Source organism: Elephantulus edwardii, unplaced genomic scaffold, assembly GCF_000299155.1.
Source record: "Elephantulus edwardii isolate Elephantulus edwardi_28Jun2011 unplaced genomic scaffold, EleEdw1.0 scaffold00002, whole genome shotgun sequence".
NCBI lineage: Eukaryota > Metazoa > Chordata > Mammalia > Macroscelidea > Macroscelididae > Elephantulus > Elephantulus edwardii.
Genome location: NW_006399752.1, coordinates 44,646,268 through 44,668,235, shown reverse-complemented (window position 1 = coordinate 44,668,235; position 21,968 = coordinate 44,646,268). Strand labels below are relative to the sequence as shown.

Sequence of the window (21,968 nt, the reverse complement as noted above, 5' to 3'; positions counted from 1 at the left end):
GGGAGGGATTGTAAAACAATGAAAGAACTTTTCTTTTACTTTTCCAAGAGGGTAGTGTACTAGGGGGGAGGGTTGGGAGGGGAGAAAAGTGCAACAGTGAATGAATCGAAATCCAAAGTCTCTGTAAATTTTCATGGAAATTAATAAATTTAAAAAAGAAAGAAAGAAGAGGCAGGAGCTGAGTGTGTTTTCTGGACTCAAGATCCTTGCCCAGAGAGCCTCCTAGAGCTAGGAGAAAGAACTGTAATACCAGAGACAGTAGGAGAGAGAGCTGTAACACCAGAAACAGCAAGAGACGGCGAGAAAACAGCAGTGGGGCACTGGGCATCAGAGACAGCAGAACCAGGCAGGAGGCGTGGTGGGCTTCCTGGTCCACAGAGTGAAGGTGGAGCAGGGCACGTCCAGACAGGTGGCAGGGCTAGGCTCGCCAGGGAGCGAGGAAATGACCACCTTGGTGGAGCCTCGCTGGTGGAGGGGGTGTCTGCAGACATCTACTGGTGGAGCTAAAGAGCTTTGGAACAATCGACCAAACACAGCAGAGGCTGAGGGGCTGAGAGGCTAGACAGAGGCCTGCCTGCAACACAGCTGAGAAGGAGCTGGACTGGCCCTGAGAACTGCATCCTGAATCCTTTCCAATGCCAAGTTTCAGCTTCTTGTTGTTGTGAGGTGCCTGTAACTTTCTGGATTGGTTTGTGTCAGGTACCACCAAGTTAGGGCTCAGATCCTGTTGTTTGCAGGGTCGCTATGAGTCCTACTTGACTTGATGCTTCCTAACAAACACCGTCAGGTCAGAAGTGATCCATGGCTGATCCCCCAGCATGTTTTCAGAGGTGATAAATCACCAAGGAGGAGACTGTTCATCTTTCTCCCACAGAGCAGCTGATGGATTTGAACTGCTAGCTACTGAGTTGGCAAGTGCAACCCCTTGTCATTATGTCTCCAGAGGTCCAGTTAGTCACCTGACAGACCTCATACCTGTGAGTACTGGCTGTGAGCTCTGTGTGACGATCAACAAACCAGCAGAGAAGCAGGACGACTCGGGTCAGAATTGGTCAGCAGGTAGGCAAGAAGGGGCAGGTCTGACCTTCGCTTGATTGGAATCAGCCTTGAGCTGTTGGCATTGACCCTGGTGACACGGGACGATGCTGCTGCCATGATACTTTTATGTAAAGGTAACTTAGCACTAGCAGTCCTCAGGTTCCCTTGTTCCCCAAAGGGTGTTGACAGGAAAACAGACATTGACATGTACTGTTGGTAGGAGGATCATTTCATAGGTTTGTTGATGGGGAACAATGGAGCAATATTAATAAAACAACACAGTGTCATCTGACTCGGAAATCCCGGCACTGGGAACTTAATTTGAGGCTACACACTCCTGCGCTCCAGCCGAATGCACAGAGACATTTACTCATAATACAGCCCCGTCAGTGCCAGTGAGGAAGGGAACATCCCTGCGGGTACTCACCCTCACAGGGCTGGTAACTGGATGATGGTGCAGCTCTGCAATGGGGCAAAGTGCATGAGGGACACCAAGGAGACAGGCTGAAGTCCAACTTGGGCGGTCTTGAGGCATGGCTGTCTCCATACCTCCCAGCACCCAAGGCTTTGTGTCCTCCCACACTGACCCTGGGCGTGACCAGGAGACCTGCTCTGACCAGCAAGACAGGAGCAAATACAGCGCCTGCAGAAGCTTGGAGATGATGTGCCCCCTCTCGCTTCCCTCTTGCTTCTCAGCCACTGCCCTGAGCACAAGTCCAGGTGAGCCTAGGACAAGTCCAGGCCAACAGCGGGGAGAGGAGAAGGCACGGGGCGCAGAACTGTACCATCTCAGCCAGGGCCGCTGACATACTAGAGAGCCCGCCAAGAATAACCGTCACCACCCTGACTCACAGGGACCTCTGGTGGCCTAGTGGCAAGGAATCCCACTGTCAACCCAAGGGTAAGTGGTTCAAATCCACCAGCTGCTCCAAAGGAAAAAGATGGATAATCTCCTACGTGATTTACAGCCTCTGAAAAAAGCTGCTGGAAAGTCAGCTATGAGCAGATTCTGACTCGACAGCACGTGGAAACAACAACAATCCTGACCCACAGCTGGCACAGCTGCCTGAGCGCACACTGGTGAGTCCAGAACTGTGAAAAATCCAAACGGCAGGTGTTTTAAGGTACTAAGTCCTGGGAGGAGGTGACAGAGTAATAGTTAACTTCTAAGATCCAGTGAAGGTTGGAAAAGCAAGATACAAGACAGGGGGCCATCCTGTGTCACCAACTGTGTGTAAACACACACACACACACACACACACACACACACACGCGCGCGCGCGCCAAGCCAGTGGCAGTCTGATTACAATTCGCAGTGGCAGCACGTGTGAGCAGTGCGCCACTGGGCTTTCAGCAGCTGGTTTTTCAGAAGCCCCTTCTTCTGGCCTTTTTTCTGAGGTAACTCTTGATAGATTCAAATCCTCAAACTTTCAAGTCATAACTGAATGTGTTAAGTATTTGTACCATCTGAGGAGCCCTACAGTATCTGTGTTTGATTATTTCTTCTGATGTGGTTTATTATTCTGGGGCGTGACACTCAAGCAGGAAGGGCTGAGAGAGAAGGGATTCACAGACACGAAAATCATAGAGAGGAAGTGGGAAGAGTGTAGTATTACTGTGAGTATTATAATTAATGGCGTAAAGCAAAATGTGTACAGATAGTCCAATGCAAAGTCAATTGGTAAATTTTCATTCAAATAACAATAAAGAGAAAAATAGATACACACACACTTTCTTACAAATTTACAGGATATTCTGAAAGGTCCCCTACAAAACTCGTCAGGGTCTTAGTTTTATGAAAGGGAGTAAGAAGACACACAGATACTAGAGGATGCAAGTAACTTCTCACCCTATTTCTGTTGGTATTAGTTGGATTTTATTGTCATGTACATTAATTCCCAACACAAACCACTATTCAACTAGTTTACAAAGAAAAAAAATGTGACCCAACTTGGGAACTGTAACCATTGTCACTGGCTTGTAGGTAAAGAAGCTATAGAATTAGTGTGTGCTGTGTTGTGTATATTTTTTTTTAATTTTTTAAAAATTTGAGTGTGTGTGTGTGTGTGTGTGTGTGTGCCGTCAAATCAGATCTGACTGGTGGTACAGGAGGAGATTGTCCCTCCTTCTCCGGCAGAGCATCTAGTGGATTCAAACCGCAGACCTCTGGGATTGCAGTGCAGCTTCTTGCCACTAGGCCACCAGAGCTCCCTTTGTTGTGTATATTTTCAAGTAAAAAAAAAATATTAGACAAAGATGGCCTGTGATCACACTGTGGGCAGTGTGATCTGAGTGCAGAGCGGTGGGAACGGCTGCTGGCAGAGGGTCACAGGCCCCGTTCAGCACCTCCGAGCACAGGGCTGGCGAGCTAAGCCCCTGGTCACCCTGCAGAACCCTGTGAATCTTCAGCACCCCCAGCCACCAGCCTCTCAAGCACACAGTCCAGGCCGTGGACTGTCTCACCTGAGGGCAGAGCCTGGACACACTGTACCTCTGGCTCTTCTGTCAAGATCCCAGTACCCATGAAGGCCCATCCGGGGTCACCTCAAAGCCATGTCCCCAGCCCCCTCGGCCTGCACACACTGACCCATCAACCGTGAGCACTCCCCAGCCCCAGGGGCTCACAAAATGGAATTTCCGCTCTCCAGTAATTTACATTCTGGCCAGGTGAGGCAAGCAGACAAACCAGAATGTCCAGAAGGAAGAGGTATGCAGAGAATTCAAACCAGGGATGGGGCAGTGGGGCCGGTGACGACTTTAGATGGAGTGATCAGATCGGGGCAGGTAACTCTAAGGAGACTTACAGGAGTAAATAAAGTCAGCCAGGTGAGAACAGAGGGAAGGGCCTTGCAGGAGGTTAATGGGCCAGCCCTGAGGTGCCAAAGTGAGAAGACCAGAGTGGCTGGAGCAGAGAAAACAGGACGGGGAGTGTGGAGGGAGGCGGGAGGCAGAGAGCAGGGGAAGGCGGGCCCCTAACATGCCACCAACCAAGGTGAAAGGGGGTCATAAGTCTAAAGCATTACTGGAAGTTTTGGGGGGAGGTTAAAGCAGAGACTGAAATGATTTTTTTTAATTCATTTTAATGAACATTTACAGAGATTTTGGATTTCCATTTATTAATTGTTGCATTTTTCTCCCTGTCCATTCCTCCCTTCCAATTTGCTCTTCTCTTCGAAAAGTAAAAGAAAAATTCTACCAATGACTGACATGATTTGACTTGGGTTTTTCAAAGTCCCTTTGATCCGCTATGTGATGACCACAGACGTAGGGGTCAGAAATGAGGTGGGAATGGCTAAGGAGACTGCAGTCCTGGGACAAACAGGGGCAGAGGGCAAGAAGTGTGAGAAAGTGCAGAAAGGGACAGACACGTTGAGTCAGAACACAGATTGCGGGTAAAATGTACAAGACTTATTCATGGACTAGATGTGAGGTGTGGTGGTGCTGTGTTATTGTTGTGTACCGCTGAGTCAGAACTGAGTCACTGTTGACCCTCCGGCAGGTCATAAGAAGCTGTAGATCACATGGAAGGAGATTGTCCATCTGTCTCCCACAGAGTGGCCGATGGATTAGAACCATGTTCCTTTGGGTTGGCAGCACATCTCGTTACTGGTAAGTCATCAGAGCTCCCAAACGTGTAAGAGAATAGCTTTGTGTCAGGTCAGTAAATTTGTGATAATTTGTTACAGCAGCAGTAGAAGACTAACTATGAAATTCATAGGAGAAAAGAGAGGGAATAAAGATAAATTCTCCATTTCAAATTGTGCAGTGGAGCAGATAACGGTGCCATTTCATCAATTAACAGACTGGTGGTTGTTATGTCCTTTTGGGTCAGAATCAACTCATAGCTGACCCTCCAGTGAGTTTTCAGAGGCAGCAGAACACATGGGAGAATACTGGTCGTCTTCTGCAGAGCAACAAGTAGATACAAACTGCTTTTTTTTTAATATTTTTTTTAAAAGGACATTAAAGGGACAGAGTCTACTAAACATGGCAAGAGCAGATTTGGCTTCTGGTGGGCTGTGGTGGGTGCACTTCCTCTCCAGCGCAGGGTGGGGTATCAGAGTCTGACAAGCCCAGACCACATACGAATGGTATTTCCCTTGTCTGCATTGACCCAACTGGCTCTGGCCGTCTACCCCTGGCATTCCCATCGATTGCATGGACCCAGAAGTCCCGGCCACTTAGACTCATTATTCTGATTGTTCGAATACGTTCTCAAACTGCCTCTAAGTTGGCAGCACACCTGTGCTGCAATCTCAAAGGCAAACAGTTCAGACAGACCAGAGGCTTTGCAAGACAAGGATGGACAATCTCCTCCCGTGTGATTTACAGCCTCTGAAAACCCACTGGAGGGTCCACTGTGGGTCGGTTCCAACTCAACAGTACATAACAACAACAAGCCACCAGAGCTCACTTAATGAAGGTTTGTTGTTGTTGTTGTTGTTGTTGTTAAGCGCCGTCAAGTTGTAGGCGACCCTATGAACAAAAGTCCTCGATAGTTGCATGACTTTCATCCTTTCTCCATGTTTGTAGGGTTTCCTGAGGCAAGCTATTTACGGAAGTGGATGCCACTCCTGCTTCCAAGCTTGTTTTAATCAGGGAGCTCCATGAAATACTGTCCACCATGGGTAACCATTCTCACATTTTACACATCAGTGTTATGGTGTTCAGCTTCACAGTGATCACAAGTTGCCTCTGTATGGAAAATGGACATACTAGGGCTATATGACTTAGAAGAATGTTTTGCTAAAAACAATTAAAGACAGTCCCGAGGGCTGCAGGCCCGAGGGCCCTACGGGAAAAATCCCATAGGGATTTCTACCACCTGGAGCAAGCTCCACAGGCTCTACCCTTACTTCCCCTTAGTTTAGGGCTCTGGACTGCCCACCTACTTTTGAAGGGCCAAAAAGAGCAGTAACACACTGCAAAAAAGACCCCAGAAACTTCCCTTTGCCTTGACTGCCACCAAAGTCAAGCCGCCATAGAGATGCCAGCCATCCCACCAGTCAGCCAGCCGACTTCCAGTGTAATGAAGGGTAAGAAAACAAACAAAACAAAAATTAAAACAAGCAAGCAGACAAAAGCTGTTGAGCCAGTTCTGATTCCCAAGCGCCCCTGAGTGGCACAGAGGAGCAGCTCTGGAGACTTCCCATGTCTGTAACCTTTCTCTCATTCAAGGAACCTCTCTGAGGAGTTCAAATTATCCAAAGAGATTAACTGTCTCAGTTGATGGGTTAATGTTTACACATTTGTACCACCCAGGGAACTCCGTGGGAAGACCAGGAGGGGAGGGGAGAAGAGACCCGAGAGTTGTGTTTTGGCAAAGTTAAATGTGAGATTGCATTCAACACCCAAGTAGTGCTAGCGAGTTGGTAGATGGAGATCTGGCCCAAGGTGGAGGAGACTGAGGGGGAGGATCCGTCAGAGGAGAGAAAGCAGCCGTCAAGTCTGTTACAGAAACAGAGACTGGGGGTGCTTCCAGAAGGAGGGGGTCGTCCGTGGGACATCATCATCAAGCATCCGAAGCACACAGATGTAACCAGAAGACTTGGCAACACAGAGATACCAGAGGGTGATCCTGACTCACGCGCTCTCAGAAGTGGGTGAAGGGGGACAGAGTCCAACGGGAGTGGGCAGGGAAAGGAAATAATTCTTGGAAGAGGCTCTGTTGAGAAAGACAACAGGGCCAGAGCCAGAGCTAGATGACAATGTGGAGTAAAGGGCACGTCTGCTTTCATGAGACATCCAGGGCGCCTTTGGACGCTGAAGGGAATACGAGGGAGGAAGGAATGGAGGGAGGGAGAAAGAAAGAGGGAACTGGTTTAGGAGAGAATAGATGAGTGTGGCAGTCCTGAGAAGGTGGGAAAAGAGGAGCACTTAGCAAAGGTGAAGGGGCCTGTTGTCCTTTGAAAGGAACCAAAGCCGCTGGTCAGTGACAGGAGGCGAGGCCAGCAGGTGCAGTGGTAAAAAGCCAGGAGGCTCACTAACTGCTTTCATTTTTCCAATCAAGTATGACATTCTGGATTGAGAAGACAAGACAGACGTTCTAAAGACAAGGATGCCACATGCCAGGGGACGGTGGCAATGCCCTTCAAGGTCTTTGCTCGTCTGCTGTGAGTGGTCAACAGGGCCCGGCATCTGTGGCAGTGCTGCTTGCTGCACAGGTGCAGGCCTGGGGCGGGCAGGCAGGTGGGCAAACGGGGCAGGGAAGGACCCTGTCAAGCAGTGTGATGGACAAGAGAAAGGTACACCCCTCTGCTGGAAAATGTGGACTGGCAGTTCCAGTATCAAAGTCACATCCTGTCGCCCAGCCCTTAACCCCTCCATTGGCTCCTTTCAACCAAAGTGAAGGTTAAAATCCCCGCAACCTATCTCCTTAGTTCTTGACTCCATCATTCTCAAACTCATACAATAGCCTCAGTGCTAGAGACAGAGTTGATGTTCAGGAGATATTTATGGAACAAATAAATCAATCCAGTCTCCTCTTCACAGACAGACAGGGCTCAACCAAGCCCCATGGTCTCAGGTAACCTGGTTCATCGGGGCCTAGAACATAAAGGTTCAGGCCTTCCCAATTCTGCCTCAGGGTCCCCATGGTCCTAATTATGTTTCAACTGTGACCCTGGCTAGTGTGAACTCTTGACCAAAAGGCAAGCATGGCAAAAGTCAAAGATTAAGAAATCCACAAGAAAGTGGAGGCCACAGTACCCTGGAAAATCTTGGTAACTGGAGTCCAAGCGTCATGCCAAAATCCCCCTGCCCACATAGACACACTGCAGAAACTGGAGGGACAAGATGGGAGTGGGAAATGTGGGAACAGAAGGCTCTGTGACACGGGCAGCAAAGACAAAGTGGCCACAACAAAAACACACTCACTTGAGCTGGGGAAATCCAGCCTAGGAAATGAAAAGGTGACTTGAAGTCATTGGCCAGTCAGTCCTCACAGTAGGCTTGGCCCGTCTCCAGGGCTCACAGGAAGCGACTCTAACGAGGAGGCCTGTTATCAGGTCAGCCCAGCCGGCATGAAAACGACTCTCAGGAAGCCAGCTCCTTACAGACGAGAGTGACACACAGCCATGTCTGACTCACATCTACAGAGTCAATGTGCATCTCGTGGAGATTCAAAGGCCCAATCTAGTGCCTGCCCTCAGGGGGCACAGTCTCTGTATGGAGCGAGATACACATGTCCAGGTGTGGATGTGGTAAACCCACCACAGACCCTCCAATGAGTGTTAGAGCAAGAGAGAACCCAGGGCTTTCTTCAAGTAAGGTGTGAGTCTTCACGTAAGGAAAGCCAAAGAAGAATCGATGTCTTTGAATTGTGGCGCTGGAGAAGAGTATTGAGTATCACCCACACTAACAAAAGAACAAACAAGTCCTTCTGGAAGGAAGTGCAACCAGGGTGTTCCTTAGAGGCAGGGGTGTTGAAACTTCATCTCACGTGCTTTGGGCATGTATTTTAGAAGAAACCAGTTATTAGAGAAAGGCAGCATGCTGGGAAAGTGGGGGGCAGCAAAAGAGAGGAAGACTCTCAATGCAATGGACGGACACAGTAACTGTCACAATGGGCTGGAGCACAAGAGGTCATGGGGATGCTCCGGATCGGGCAAGGTTCAGATCTGATGTCCATACGGTCATTACGTGTCACGGGCAGCTCCACAGACCCAACAGCACAACGAGGCATCGTTTCTCTAAAGATTCCAGACAGACAGGAGACTGGACACAACTGGGGGTGCGGGGGGCAGGAGAAGGCCGCCACAGGCAGTGGGGCCAGCTGTGAACAGCCTAAAAATCCACTCACTGCAGAGTTGATACCCTTGACCTTCAGGCAGAGAAAGAAAAATGGCCTTGACTGTGGATCCCTAGGTTTGACAGCTCCAGCAGCATCTCCTGGCTGACCAGACACTCCTCCAAGCCTGACTGAAGGAAAAAAAGCACTGATTCTTGTCTGGCTCAGGAACACTGAGTCTGCAATGACCAGAGTAGGGCCGTGACTGGTGCTTGGGATACAATAATGAACACAAGGGGGGTGGGAATGTCCTGGCTTCAGGAGGCTGCCAGTCCAGTGGTCACATTCACCTCTGTATCCCCATCACAGGTCACGTACTCCCTCATCCAGGCTCACTCAGGTGCTGAGTGACTGGAAGAAGAGAGCCCTGGGTGCTGACAGGCCTTGGGCAAAGAGCTCTGGGACAAGGGACCTCACCTCTCTTCATTTCTTCTTCTGTAAAACAGGGATTTATCAGAGCACCTTGCTTACAAGGTCACTGTGATGGTTTTCGAATAGGAAGGATATCTCAGTCACAAAAGGACAAATACTGCACAACGCCACTGTTGTAGAACGGAACTGACATCAGGGCTGGGGTGAGAAAAATTGGATAAATTATGTATACTGCATTGAAACAGATGAGGGAGAGAACAGTTTTAAAGCGATATATGATTGGGTATTATGGTTATGACAAGAGTCCAGAGTGAAGGTTGCATAGTGGAGTGTACTTGGACTGGGGGGGGGGGATTGTATACCAATGAAGGGATTTTTCTTTTACTTTTCAAAGAGAAGAGCAAACTGGGGAAGGGCGGTGGGCAGGGAGAAAACTACAACACTGAATGAATGGAAACCCAAAATCTCTGTAAACATTCATTAAACTTAATAAAAGAATTTTAAAAATATCTTTATAAATGGATCATTTTTAAAGAAAATCTTGCACGCTGCGCACAGTCAATGCAGCAAATGCTTCCTTAGTGTAGCCAGCCGGAAGCATCAGCTCTCATTAAGTCATAAACATGAGATGGTTTCACTGGGGACAAAATCTGTCCTCCCTTAGCCGTTCAACGTCAACTCCCTCACTGCCCCTGGGTGGTGACTCCCTGAACATTTTGGCCCAATTCTCCCATCTTCAGTCACTTTTAATTATTACAATCATCTCATTCAATAACTAACACTCGGAGCTGCTCACTTTTTATAACTTTACCTCAGGCTTCATGCAAAAGTTGCCTCGTCCTCCTGAGAGAGGCTGTTCTGAGGGACCCCTGTTCAGTCTCCCCGGCTTGGCAGTCAAGGATATAGAGGAGAGGCATTTGGGCCCCACAGATAGCAGCATTGGTGTGCTGCTAACCACAAGTCTGCACTTCTCTGGCGGTTCGAATTCACGCATGGCCAACACTGGAGAGCAATGGTTTCGGTTTGAACACTAAGGTGTGCCTGATTCAGGTCATGATTCAGTCTCTTGCTATGCATCTGAGAGCTGGACAATGATGAAGAAAAAAAAGGATGACAGAAGAATCGATGCCTTTGTGCCACGGTGTCAGAGGAGAACTCTGAATATGTCATACATAGGCTGCCAAAAGAACAGGTACGTCTGGGGAAACGTGTGGCTGGAGTGCTCCTTGGAGGCAAAGATGGCAAAGCTTTCTCTCTCATACTTTGGGCATATTGCTAGGAGAGGCTGTTCCTTGGAAAAGATAATGTGCTTGGCAAGATGGTCAGTGAAAGAGAGGAAGATCCCCAACAAGATGGACTGACAGTGACTGCAGCAATGGGCTCAGGGGTGTCAGAGACGGTGAGGATGGCACAGGCCGGGGCAGGGTTCAGGTCTGTTGTTCACACGGTCATGATAAGTCCTACTCAGCAACACCTAACGATAACACCAATGAGCTGGAAAGACGGGCAGGCTCCTACGGTTGAGATTCACCACCTTCAAAACTCAATGGAGGGTTCGTGAGTCAGAACTGACTTCAAGGCAGCGTGTGCGTGAGTGAGCGAGCAAGTGAGCTGTCCCAGCCTCCCCCACACGCTTCTGGCTCCTTGGAGCTCACGGCTGGCTCTGTGCCGTGGCTGATGAGAGGTGGCAAGCCTTGTTTTCCTCGCTGCTGTCTGCCTTCCCAGACCTGCACTCTCAGGATGGGCTCCGCACAGGGTCAGCCTTGCTCTGCCTGCAGCCCGTCCCCAGTATTCACCGTGACCTTTCTCCAGACTGAGCGGCCCACTACTGGTCTCCCAGTGACCTCTCTGCTCCTTCCTGTGGAGCCACCTTGTCACTGAGGTCTCCTTCTCCCTCCAAGCGCTGAAGGTGACAGGGAAGGGGTAGGAACCACAAGCGCAGTCTTCCTTGTAGGACTGCTACCAACAGACAACAAGCCAATAACATCTGCCTTTTGGCAACCCCTAGTTTTTACCCAATTTTTGTCCTCAGATTAAATCTCAGGGGATAAATGTCCATCTTATTTATTTTCCCCATGAAGATAAAGGCAGAACGAAAGGCCATGGGCAATTCTGAACTCCCAGAATTCCCTCTTACCCCTCTGTTCTATATTCTGACAGCAACACTGGGGGTCTGTCATTTCTGTGGCTTAGGGGGCAGCCTCTTATAAGGCAAGGTGTCAGTTTCTCTAGCTTCACGATCCCTTCAGATGCCCCTCATCCAGCATCCAGGGAAGAAGGCTTGCCTAGAAGTCTCAGTTGAAGATGGAAGGTCTTCTGCTCTGGGGCCTTGGCGACAGTTCAGTGCAACAGGAAACAGAGCCCCCTGCACATCTCGTTAGATTAGCTCTCATTGTTACTAACGTTACCTTCCTGCCCACCCCCTTGACCTTCGGAAGAGAATCAAGCATCTGGAACTTTCTACTCTCCTTCCAAACACCATACTTCCGCTCTGGTCTGGCTGCTTTCAGATGGCCGGAAGCTGCATTATCTCATTTACTCAACATAGCCCACGAGATAAGGGGTGAGGCTCGAGAATGAATTCACCAAGGCCGCCCAAGGAGCAAGTGGAGGCTGGGACTCAAAGCTCCTCTCACACTGGGGACCCTTGCCCATCTGTCCCCTTCGGTAATTGTCTCCTGCCAGTTTACCCAGGATTGAGGCGTCCAACAGGCTCAAGATCAAGGGCCAGGAGGAGCCAGTAAGCCTAAAACCATGTTCCTGCCCAAGGATCCCCCCCGGCACTCTGTCACCCTGGTGTCTTGTCACAACCACCTCAGCCACCACTGTCCCTCAGCGGTCCTGCAGGTGTCCTCTGTAGTCTCCTCCACATTTGAGCCCTTTGGGCTGCAGGTCACTCGGACAATCATGTCTACGGTGGGCCCTGCAGCCCCCTGCACAATCACAGGCCCGTGGAGAATAAGCCCTCCTCCTGTCCCCACCTCCACCAAGACTTCCAAGACCAGAACAGGGCGCTGAGCCCGGCAACAGGAGCCACTAAACGAAGCCTCAGACAACACGTCTCCGCAGAGGCTGTGAGCTTCCTGCAGGCTGGGGGCCCGCTGGAAAGACTTCTCCCACCGCCCCTCCTGAAGTAGGTGCTCGCTGAATGCGAACACTCGTGGTGGAAGCGGGACTAGGCAGTGAGGTAGTTCTCTGGTGGTTGTTACGTGTGGTCAAGTTGGAACTGACTCATAGTGGACACTCCGGCAGGTTTTCAGAGGCTGTAAATCACTCAGAAAGAGACTGATTTCTTAATGTCGGCCATGGAGCAGCTGGTGGATTTGAACCTTCTTCCTTGGAGTCAGCAGTGCAACTCCTTATGTTGGCTTCTGGTTCTCTGCTCGGATGGGGAGAATCACCACTCTGGAAGCCGTTCTGTCCACGGACCCACAGCAGCAGGGAGGCCCAGACCTGCCTCACCAGAATCTTGGGGAGCTGAGGGCCAACAATCAGGCTCCCGACAAAGCCATCTCGGGGACCCTCCTAAACAACGAGTCTAGAAAAACATAGGTGTCTTTGAAATGAACGAGGGAAGCCTCGATTCCAGGCTCCACTGACATCCCTGTGCTTTGCCCAGGCTCTGGGTGACAATCCCAAGCCCTGAACGCAGACGGTGGCTGTGGGGGTGAAAGGAGACACGTGGAAAAGTGCACATCCAGAAACTGGCACGGAGCAGAAGCCCTGGAAATGCTTGCTCATTCTTTGCTACGGCCGCTGTTTTAACACTCGTGCAATCAGAAAGAATATGGGGTGATGTGCCTCCAGGCCTCTCAGGACCTGGAAAGAACCAAAAAAGGTCTGCTCTCGATGGGCCTGGCATGTCTGCTGCCCAGTGCACTTGACAAATAGGGACAGACAAGCCTGGAGGGCAGCTGAGCTGGTGCAGCTCCGCCCCTAAGCTGCTCTAGCCTGTGGCTGTCCACTCGACTTTAGATGGCACCCCTCAAACCTGTGGCTGTCTGTTCTGCTTTATAGGGTACCCCTCAAACCGCATCTCCCGAGGACACTCTTCATGTCCTGGTGGCGAATGGCAGTGGTTTTGAGAGGTCTCAGAAAACACCATTCCTCTCCCTGACTTTTCAGATAGGTAGCTCAGACCTCCACACACGTCCATGGCCTGCCACCTCCACTGGCTGCCAAATATGAGGTCGTCCAGAGGGCAGGAATCTGCCTGTGCAAGGTCAAGGTGCACTGTGAGCAAGAGCATTCTCAAGTGCCTAGGACAAAGCTGGCCAGGAGCCCAGAACTGGGGGTCATCTGGGTAAGTCTATCATTCAGGCCCCATGGGTGATGCAAAGGACTTGAGTGTGACTATGGACCGAAAGGTTGGTGGTTTGAACCCACTCAGTCGCCTTTGAAAAAGGGTTGGTGACAGAGTCAAGAAAACACTAAGGAGCAGCTCTATCACATCATGACTTCAAATCAACTCAACAGCAAAGGGCTGGGGCTCTGTGGGCACCACTGAGGATGCCTTCAGCCTCAACTAATAAACACCTGGCTCAATGTGGCTTCAACAAGGAGGAATTTATTATCTTACACAACAGGAAGTCCAGGCAGAGCCGCTGCAGGCATGACCATCTGCAGCTCAGTGACGCAATCTGGGGCCCGTTCTTTTTTTTTCTCTCTGCTCTGCCGTCTTTGGGGGGCCATGAGCCTCACTACTCTCCTGGCTGACCCATGGCCACAAGACATCCACGACTCCAAGCCTGAAAAACAATTTCCAGAGGACGGAGAGGCCACTTCCACCTGCACCTTCCTCTGAAATGTGACTAAGCCTTTTTACCTTTAGTACATTACCTTTCCCAGAAGCCCCTTCCACTAAGTAAATGCTCCCTGGAATCTTACTGGCCAAAGGGCGAAGTCACATGATCATGCCTAACTAATCACACACAAGGCCCACCTATAGTAGTTGGTGTTACGTGCCATCAAGTCCACTACAACTCAGAGACCCCGTGAGCCATAGCTCTGAACCCTGACCTATCCTGAACCAACCTCATCCTCTCAGACCGACTTGCCACATTGTCACAGTCACCATGTCCCCCCCATTTCATCCAGGGTCTTCCTCTCTTACGTTGACCTTCTACCCTTCCAAGCATGAAGTCCTTCTCCACGCATAAGGCCTAGGCAAGGACTGACAGAGGAACAAAACTGGGGCATCTTCAGGAAGGAGAAAGGTGGAAGCCGTTGATGCCCCCAAGTTACTTGACCCAACCTGATCCAAAGGGAAATATCTCAGGGACGGGAGGGACTCAATATTAAGCCACTGTGAGGACTCTTGGCCTCATCTCCCCAGCATTGCAAGTGCTCAGTGGCCTTGATCCACGCTTTTGTTCAACACAGCACACCACACCAAGTGCACGCTGTGAGGTCCACTCAACGACATGGTAGCCACAGAGGTAGACCCATGGCCTCTATGAGCTGACAACCTTGAGGAGGAAGAGAGGAGACCCACCAAGAGAGGCAACACAGGGGAGAGGAAGCTGTCGTGGACTGCGGGACGGGTGGTGTGTGATGATGGTCAATACCCACCCAACCAAGATGAGCTGGTGTCCACCGACGTTCACCACGGATCAGACCCCATGCTGAGCCATGGTCAACGGCGTTCCCACTTGACCTTCAAAGTCATTCCACAAATTCCTACATGTTCTCAATCCCTTTCACATCATAAGTCCCCAAACCAGGACTCCCTAAGACCTGAAAGTTGGTGAATGTTAACTTGCTGGGCAGAAAGACCTGAACTGAACTGACAGGAAGCTATTTTTAGTCTATTTTTTTCCCTTTTTGCAGTAACTATCCATATGCTTTGATGCAGAACCAGTGATGTGACTATAAGGTGCTGGCGGGCCCTCGCTGGGAGTGACCACATAATACAGATAGATACACACCAGGCAAAGAAAAGCTCTTCATGCTAAAACGCATCTGACCCCAAGGGCTCCAGAAAATGACATGGATGTGTGTCAGCGCTTAACACACGGGAGGACTAGGGCTCTGGATGAAGTCATTCTCTGTGTTAGGAAGCAGAGCTAGATTTAGAATTTAAGGAGCCACACTCCAGGCCCAGAGTGTACCTCCATCTTGCCCTCAATGGCTTCAGGCCTCAAGGAAGACCCCTCCCTCTCTGAGCCTGTGTTCTCACCTGGAGAATGAAAAACAAAGCCCAGACCCAGTCGGTGCCAGCTCAGAGCAACAATCCTACCACGTTTCTGAGGCTGTGAATCTTTCCAAGGGGAGATTGGCTCTCTCCTGAGGAGTCACACTGCCAGCTGATTCTCCAGCTGTTGCTATTCTTATGTACTGAATCATAGCTGACCCTCCAGTGGGTTTTCAGAGGCTGGAAACCACACGGGAGGAGACTGCACGTCTTTCACCAGGAGCAGCTGGTGGACTCAAACTCTGTGTCTTTGGGTTGTCAGAGCAGCTCCTTACCATTAAGCCACTTGAGCTCAGTTTTTCAGCTAGTATCCCAATACTAAGAAACTGGACTAAATCTATGAGTTTTAAAGTATTCTTTTCATTATTTTAGCCCTTCCTTCACTTAAGCAAAAGTGGGCCTGCTTCAGTGAGGGAGGCTTGCCCGTCACGCAGCAGGCCCCTAGAGTATGTCCTCAGCAGTCCCTAGTTTGAAAACTGCTACACAATGTGGCCTCTAAGGTCCTGTTGGTTCAACGTTGGGAGGCAAATAGCATTTCTCATGAAGGAAGGGCACTGGCAGGAACTGGAACCAGACAGTGGCAGACAGGGAGGCCTTTGGTCGGCAGGGAAGGTTCCAGCACAGAACGGCCGAACAAAGGTGGAAAGACAGGAAGCAAGGCCTGTGAGAAGGCCCAGGAGGGGAGGTGCACACAGGAAGGGCAGACCATGAGGAAAAGGTGGGCTCATGAAGCAGACCAGGGATCCTCCTGCCTCCAAGTCCTTAGCCCACAGAGGCCGTAAAGAAAGTTCTGGGAGCTGCAGAAGGCCAGGCCCAAGTCCTGCTGCTCCAACGACCACCAGTTCCAGCCAATGCCTGGCCTGAGTCCTGCCACCCCAATGACCACCACCTCCAGCTCTGATGCCAGGCCCGAGTCCTGCTGCCCCAAAGACCACCACTTCCTGCTTTGATGCCAGGCCCGAGTCCTGCTGCCCCAGTGACCACCACCTCCAGCAGATACCAGGTCCGGGTACTGCTGCCCCAACAACCACCACCTCCAGCCACTGCCAGGCCCAGGTCCTGCTGCCCTGATGATCATTTCCTCCAGCTATGATGCCAGGCCCAGGTCCTGCTGCCCTGATGACCACCACCTCCAGCTCTGATGTCAGGCCCGAGTCCTGCTGCCCCAGTGATCACCACCTCCAGCTGATACCAGGCCCGGGTACTGCTGCCCAACAATCACTACCTCGAGCCACTGCCAGGCCCAGGTCCTGCTGCCCTGATGATCATTTCCTCCAGCTATGATGCCAGGCCCAGGTCCTGCTGCCCCAATGACCACCACCTCCAGCTCTGATGCCAGGCTAGGGTCCTACTGTCCTAATGACCACAACCTCCAGCCCTGATGACCTCCCCCTCCAGCCGAAGCCAGGCCCATGTCCTGCTGCCCTGATGACCACTCCCTCCAGCCCTGACGCCAGGCCTGAGTCCTGCTGCCCCTACAATCATGACCTCTAGCCCAATGCCAGGCCTGGGTCCTGCTGCCCTGATGACCACAACCTCTAGCAGATGCCACACCCGGGTCCTGTTGCCCTGATGGCTACCACCTCCAGCCTGATGCCAGGCCAGGCCCTGCTGTCCCAATGACCTTCCCCTCCAGCCTGATGCCAGGCCCATGTCCTGCTGTCCCAGTGATTCCCCCTCCAGCCCTGATACCAGGCCCAGGACCTGCTGCCCCAATGACCTTCCCCTCCAGCCTGATGCCAGGCTGGGCCCTGCTGTCCCAATGACCTTCCCCTCCAGCCCTGATGCTTAGCTTAGTTCCATCAATAAATTACTGTCAAGTGAGTGATTCTTTCAAATCCAAAAATAAGGACATATGGTCTGATACAAAGGCATGTCCTTTAGACAACAACAGGACAGCCGGCCTGGATGGAAGGTGACCAGAGGCATCTGGCCCGTCCTCTGGGGGGCAGCTGGACATCCAGAAGACTGCTGAGCTCCAGAGAGGCCATCCATAAACAAGCCACCCCATCTTCTCAACTCACAGTGGAGAGGCTCAAAGAGGACCCTCAGGCCAAGAAGGCGGGCCTGGCCCACCATGAACCCACTTCAAGCCTGTAAAGGCCTGAGCGAGACCCGAGGGGCTACAGAAGGGGATGCTTTTCTCCTGAGAGACTGGAAACCACAGGCCAGACACACGCCTCCCTCCAACACCATCTCTCCCAGCCACCGGCACACTCGAGCCCTGACCCCCACTGACTGGTCTGCATTTTGTAACCAATCTTTGCCCCAGAAACTGTCTTTGTTTCAGGCACCCTCTCCTCCTCTATCACCAAGAAGTCATTAAACTGTCTCAAAATCCACCCAAATCGAAAGGCCTATGATCCTTTAAAGGAGAAGCTACATTTTAGGGCCTGACTTGTTCTAAGTGATAAGTGAGATTGATGGCTGAGCCGCGTGAGGAGTGGAAAGAACAGTCTGGAAAGGGTGCCGAAGCCGATTCAGCCTCAGGTGCCGGCCTTTCAAATGCCCATTTCTGTCACTAAAACACGCAGGACGTTGTGACCAGGCATAGCTCAGGTCTGTCACCTCTGCTGCTCCTCTCTGCCCCCCCCCCAAGTGTTTTGTTACCGGGGACTCGGGCTGCCTCGCCCAGGGTTACATGGGGTCAGGTGGAGGGGCTGAATTTATCCCTGTATCAACTCATTTAATCCTCTCAGCCACCCTAATGGAATAAGTAGCATCAGCCTTGGTTTTAAACATGAGGAAATGCAGGCTCCTTCTGAGAGGTCAAGTGAGTGGCTCAAGGTCACCCAGCCAGGTGGAGAAATGAGCCCTGCACTGTCACATGGAACAGTGAATTCTGCCACTGAAGGGCTGGAGGCTGGGATTCTGGAGAGAATCCTCCCCGAGACCAGGGCTGGCCCATAAGCCAGAAGAACCAGCGTGTGGTTCTGACCCTTCATCTCTGGCCCCCCAGGTCCAGGCCAGGGCACCTCAAACTTCACTGCATCTACCTATGCCCTGGGGCCCCATCAGGCCCACTGGGATCTACAGGTTTGGGGAGGGGCCTAAGAGTCTGCATTCCTCACATACACCACGCTGCTCGACTCTGGACCACAGCTCGGCCTGGACCTCAGTGGAATGTCCTCCCGCTGCCCGCAGCATGTGCCAGGACTGGCCGGGGCCTGGTACACAGCTGCCACACCTTCTGGTGTTCCGAGAAGGAGCAAACGGTGGCTCCCGTGGGTCTGAGGCAGAAGATGGGCTTCCGGGTTCCGCGTGCACTTAGCAGTGGCCGTTTTCCTTATCCACTTCTTGGCAAAACCATCTCAAGCCGTTTATCTCAAAGGAGGCAGGCTGGAGCAGCAGGCTCTGAGAGCATCCACTATTTAAAGTCCTTCCTGGGGAGGGGCTGCCCACTGCTGGAGGGTGGGGTACACGGGGCAGCGTTCAAGGAGAAAGAGGAAGAGGCACCAAACAGTCCTGCCATCAGGCCACCCTCTACTCAGAACCCTCCACAGCGCCCAATTCACTCAGAGGAAAGTCAAAGCCTTCACTGTGGCCTCCAAGGCCCAACAGGCCCCTGCCCACAGCAGGCCTCTGTCCTTGAGGGCCCCTCCCTGCACTCTCCCTACTTCTCCCCAGATCTGTGCCCAAAGCTGCCTCTTGGGAGGCTGTCCCTGACCGTCCTTTTTAAACTAGTGGCCTCTGCATCTCAACACTTTCCTCCCAAAATGCCTGTCCCTCTCCTCTCCTTTCGTCTCTGCTAGCACTTGTCAGCATCTGTAAGGCTTATTTGGTGACTTTATTTAGTATCCATGTCCCTGGCCTGTCCCTCACTGTGAAGAATATAGGTTTCATGTGGGCGGGGGCTCTCGTCTCTTACTCACTGGTGTGTCCCTGGCACATGGTAGACATTCAGTATGAGCAGAATAAATGCTTGCCTGGAAGAATGAATGAAGGGGCCAGGCTCTGTGGCCAGCCCAGGAAGACAAGAGCAACTTAGTCCCTCATCACAAGTCATTTAATTCCCCATTCCAAGCTGAGGAAACTGAGGTTCAGAGTGGTTAAGAGACCTGGCCAGGGCAAGAGACCTAGGAAGTGGTAGGGAGAGAACTTGGGCGCTGGGCTGGCTCTTTTCTGAAGGTGGTTGCCTTCCAGGGTGCTGGGTCTGACAAATGTGACAGTAACTTGCTCCCCTTTTTCTCAGGAGCAAATGCTCTAGTGTCAGGATTGTTCCAAACTTGCCCAGTATTTGGGACTAGTGCACCCAGGAGGCTCCACAGGGGAGCCGGTGCCCCAAAAGCCAGGAAGGAGGCCCACCTCCAGCCCCAGAGCTCCTGTCCTTCAAAAGGTGGGAAGGCCTCTCTTTGCAATACTGAAACCCAAAAAAGACCCGCAATAAACAATCTTGGTTTTCTTTCCTTTTTTTGGTTTATTGTTTGTGTTTTAATTTCCCGAGTAAACTCACTTCCAAGTCTAGGAGACCTTCTACCATCAATGACTTCTGCTAAGTAAGTAGGTCTCCCCAAGTCTCCCCATATGCACACTTGCAGACACACAGCCCACAGTGCTTTGCACAAACCCTCTCCCCTCAAGCTATGTGGATGATCATAGCTTAGGCCCCAGGAACTGGCCCTAGAGGGTCAGCCACACCTTGTGAGGACCATGAAGGTGGACAAGATGAGCCACGCCCACTGCCCACGTCAGCCCTCTCATTCCAAAGACCACCCAGCTTGTCTTCTCTCCCCTATTCATCATCCACTCTCCATCCCATTACCCCGTTTATTTTCTTTACTTCACGTCTCACCATCTGCGAGGGTCCTGCTTATTTATTTCTGTATTTGCTTATTGCCAAGGCCTTTCTCAGATAGAAGAGGCAAAGGAGGGTAAGGGGCTGGTTCATCACTGTCCCTCACTATATACCAGGCCTAGCACAGGGTGGGCACACAAATCCTGGTAATATGAACGAGCAACTGAACCAGAAAGAAAGGAGATTCTGAAGGTAAATAGTCTATAAGCCCACTGAACCCTAAAATCAACACACAGGGAAGGTGGTATTATGTCCACACAGCTGGAAGTTGACCCAGAGGTGTCCCAGTCCACAGTCCAAGCACTAGTGGACAGGGACAAAAAAATGGTGCTGGGAAGGAGTGAGGGGAGGCAAAGGGACAAGAGCCCGGAAGCCTTACAGGAAGGCGAGGTCAAGCTGCCTGTGGACTCATGGGACTGAGGTGGGCTTCACCAAAAAAAGTCAACACCGTCCACCGTGCTGAGCCCAGATACTTCCTCCAGGCTCCTGGAGTGACGCTGGCCCCTGCTTTAACTCAGAAAACACCTGCTCAGAGCAAAATGTCATCACTGAAAAGTGCCTGAAACCAAGTTCTTATTTCAAGACACTAATATAAACTACAGTGAGAGAAAGATGGGCATTCTCCTCTCTTGCGATTTGCAGCCTCTGAAAACCACTGAAGGGTCAGAGGTGAGTCAGTTCCTTATGGCAACTGGAAAGGAGAGACCATCTCAGTACAGACATAGAGCGCCCTTCCAGAGGGCTTCAGACAGCCAGCCCTTCCCTTTTCTGGGCAAGTGGATAAAATGAGCCAGCTGAGAATTCTGCAGGAGTCCTTTCTTGGAACACTGTCATTCCCTCATTCATTCATTTCTTCACTTGACCTGGGGCCTGGGAAACCCAAAGGTGAAATAAGACAGAACCTCTGCCCTCTCACCAACCCATCCACTGGCACCCACAGTTTTGGCGGGGACTAAGACACAAGCAAATATTAACCATACTTGTTTCCAAAACAAATAAGGCCACGTGGAGTTTCCCTCTGGAATGGCATTTTGGATGCAATTTTGATTCATTTGGGCACAAGAACCAATTCAGTCAACCGGGTCAGGGACCAAGTCCAGGCACCCCAGCAAGTGCTCGGCTCCCTCAAACTCCAGGTCTCACCCACTCACATCATCTCCCAACGTTCAGCTCCCTCCCTCCCCTCTCCCATCATCTTCTCCCTCCTGAACCCCTAAGCCCCCCACATTCTAGATCCGATCTCCCCGGGTCAGGACACCCATCCCTGCCTGCCTTCCACACTCCAAGCCTGAGCTAACACCTGGAGCCCCTGGAACCCCGTATGTCCACAAACCGCGTTCTCAGGGTTCCCTGCTCAACACCCCCACTTTCAGGGCCCCCATAAACACATCGTGAGCCCCTGAGCACATCATACCCACACCCAGAGCCCTCCTACACGGACACCCAGAGCCTGGCCGGAGCCCCATCACCTCCAACTCTTCGGAACCCCCAAGGTCAGCCCCAGAGCGGCCGGCACCCCGGTTCCGCAGCCCTCCAGCCCTGCACGCCGAGCTCCGGGTGCCCCGCACGGCGCCGGACCCCCCCGGTCCCCACGCCGCGTGACCCCGGGCTCCCCGAGGCCCGGCCCGGCCGCCCGAGAGGCCGCTCCCCGGCGCCTACCGTTGGCGATGAGCTTGGCCGACAGCTGCTTGATGAGCTCGGGGATCCGCTCCCACTGGCACTCGGAGCGGCAGCGCTCGATCTCCGTCTCCAGCCGCGAGCCCGCCTTCTTGGTCGCCATC

The 21,968-nt window shown here is 51.7% G+C and overlaps 1 protein-coding gene across 1 annotated transcript in view; it reads right to left on the bottom strand.

The window, feature by feature from the left end:
* The window catches only part of TTC7B (tetratricopeptide repeat domain 7B), a 388,142-nt gene extending 366,174 nt beyond the window's left edge, over window positions 1-21,968 (bottom strand). The window contains exon 1 of the mRNA XM_006879120.1: window positions 21,847-21,968. Coding sequence (XP_006879182.1) covers window positions 21,847-21,967 — 121 coding nt within the window. The 5' untranslated portion in view covers window position 21,968. The remainder of the gene's footprint in view (window positions 1-21,846) is intronic.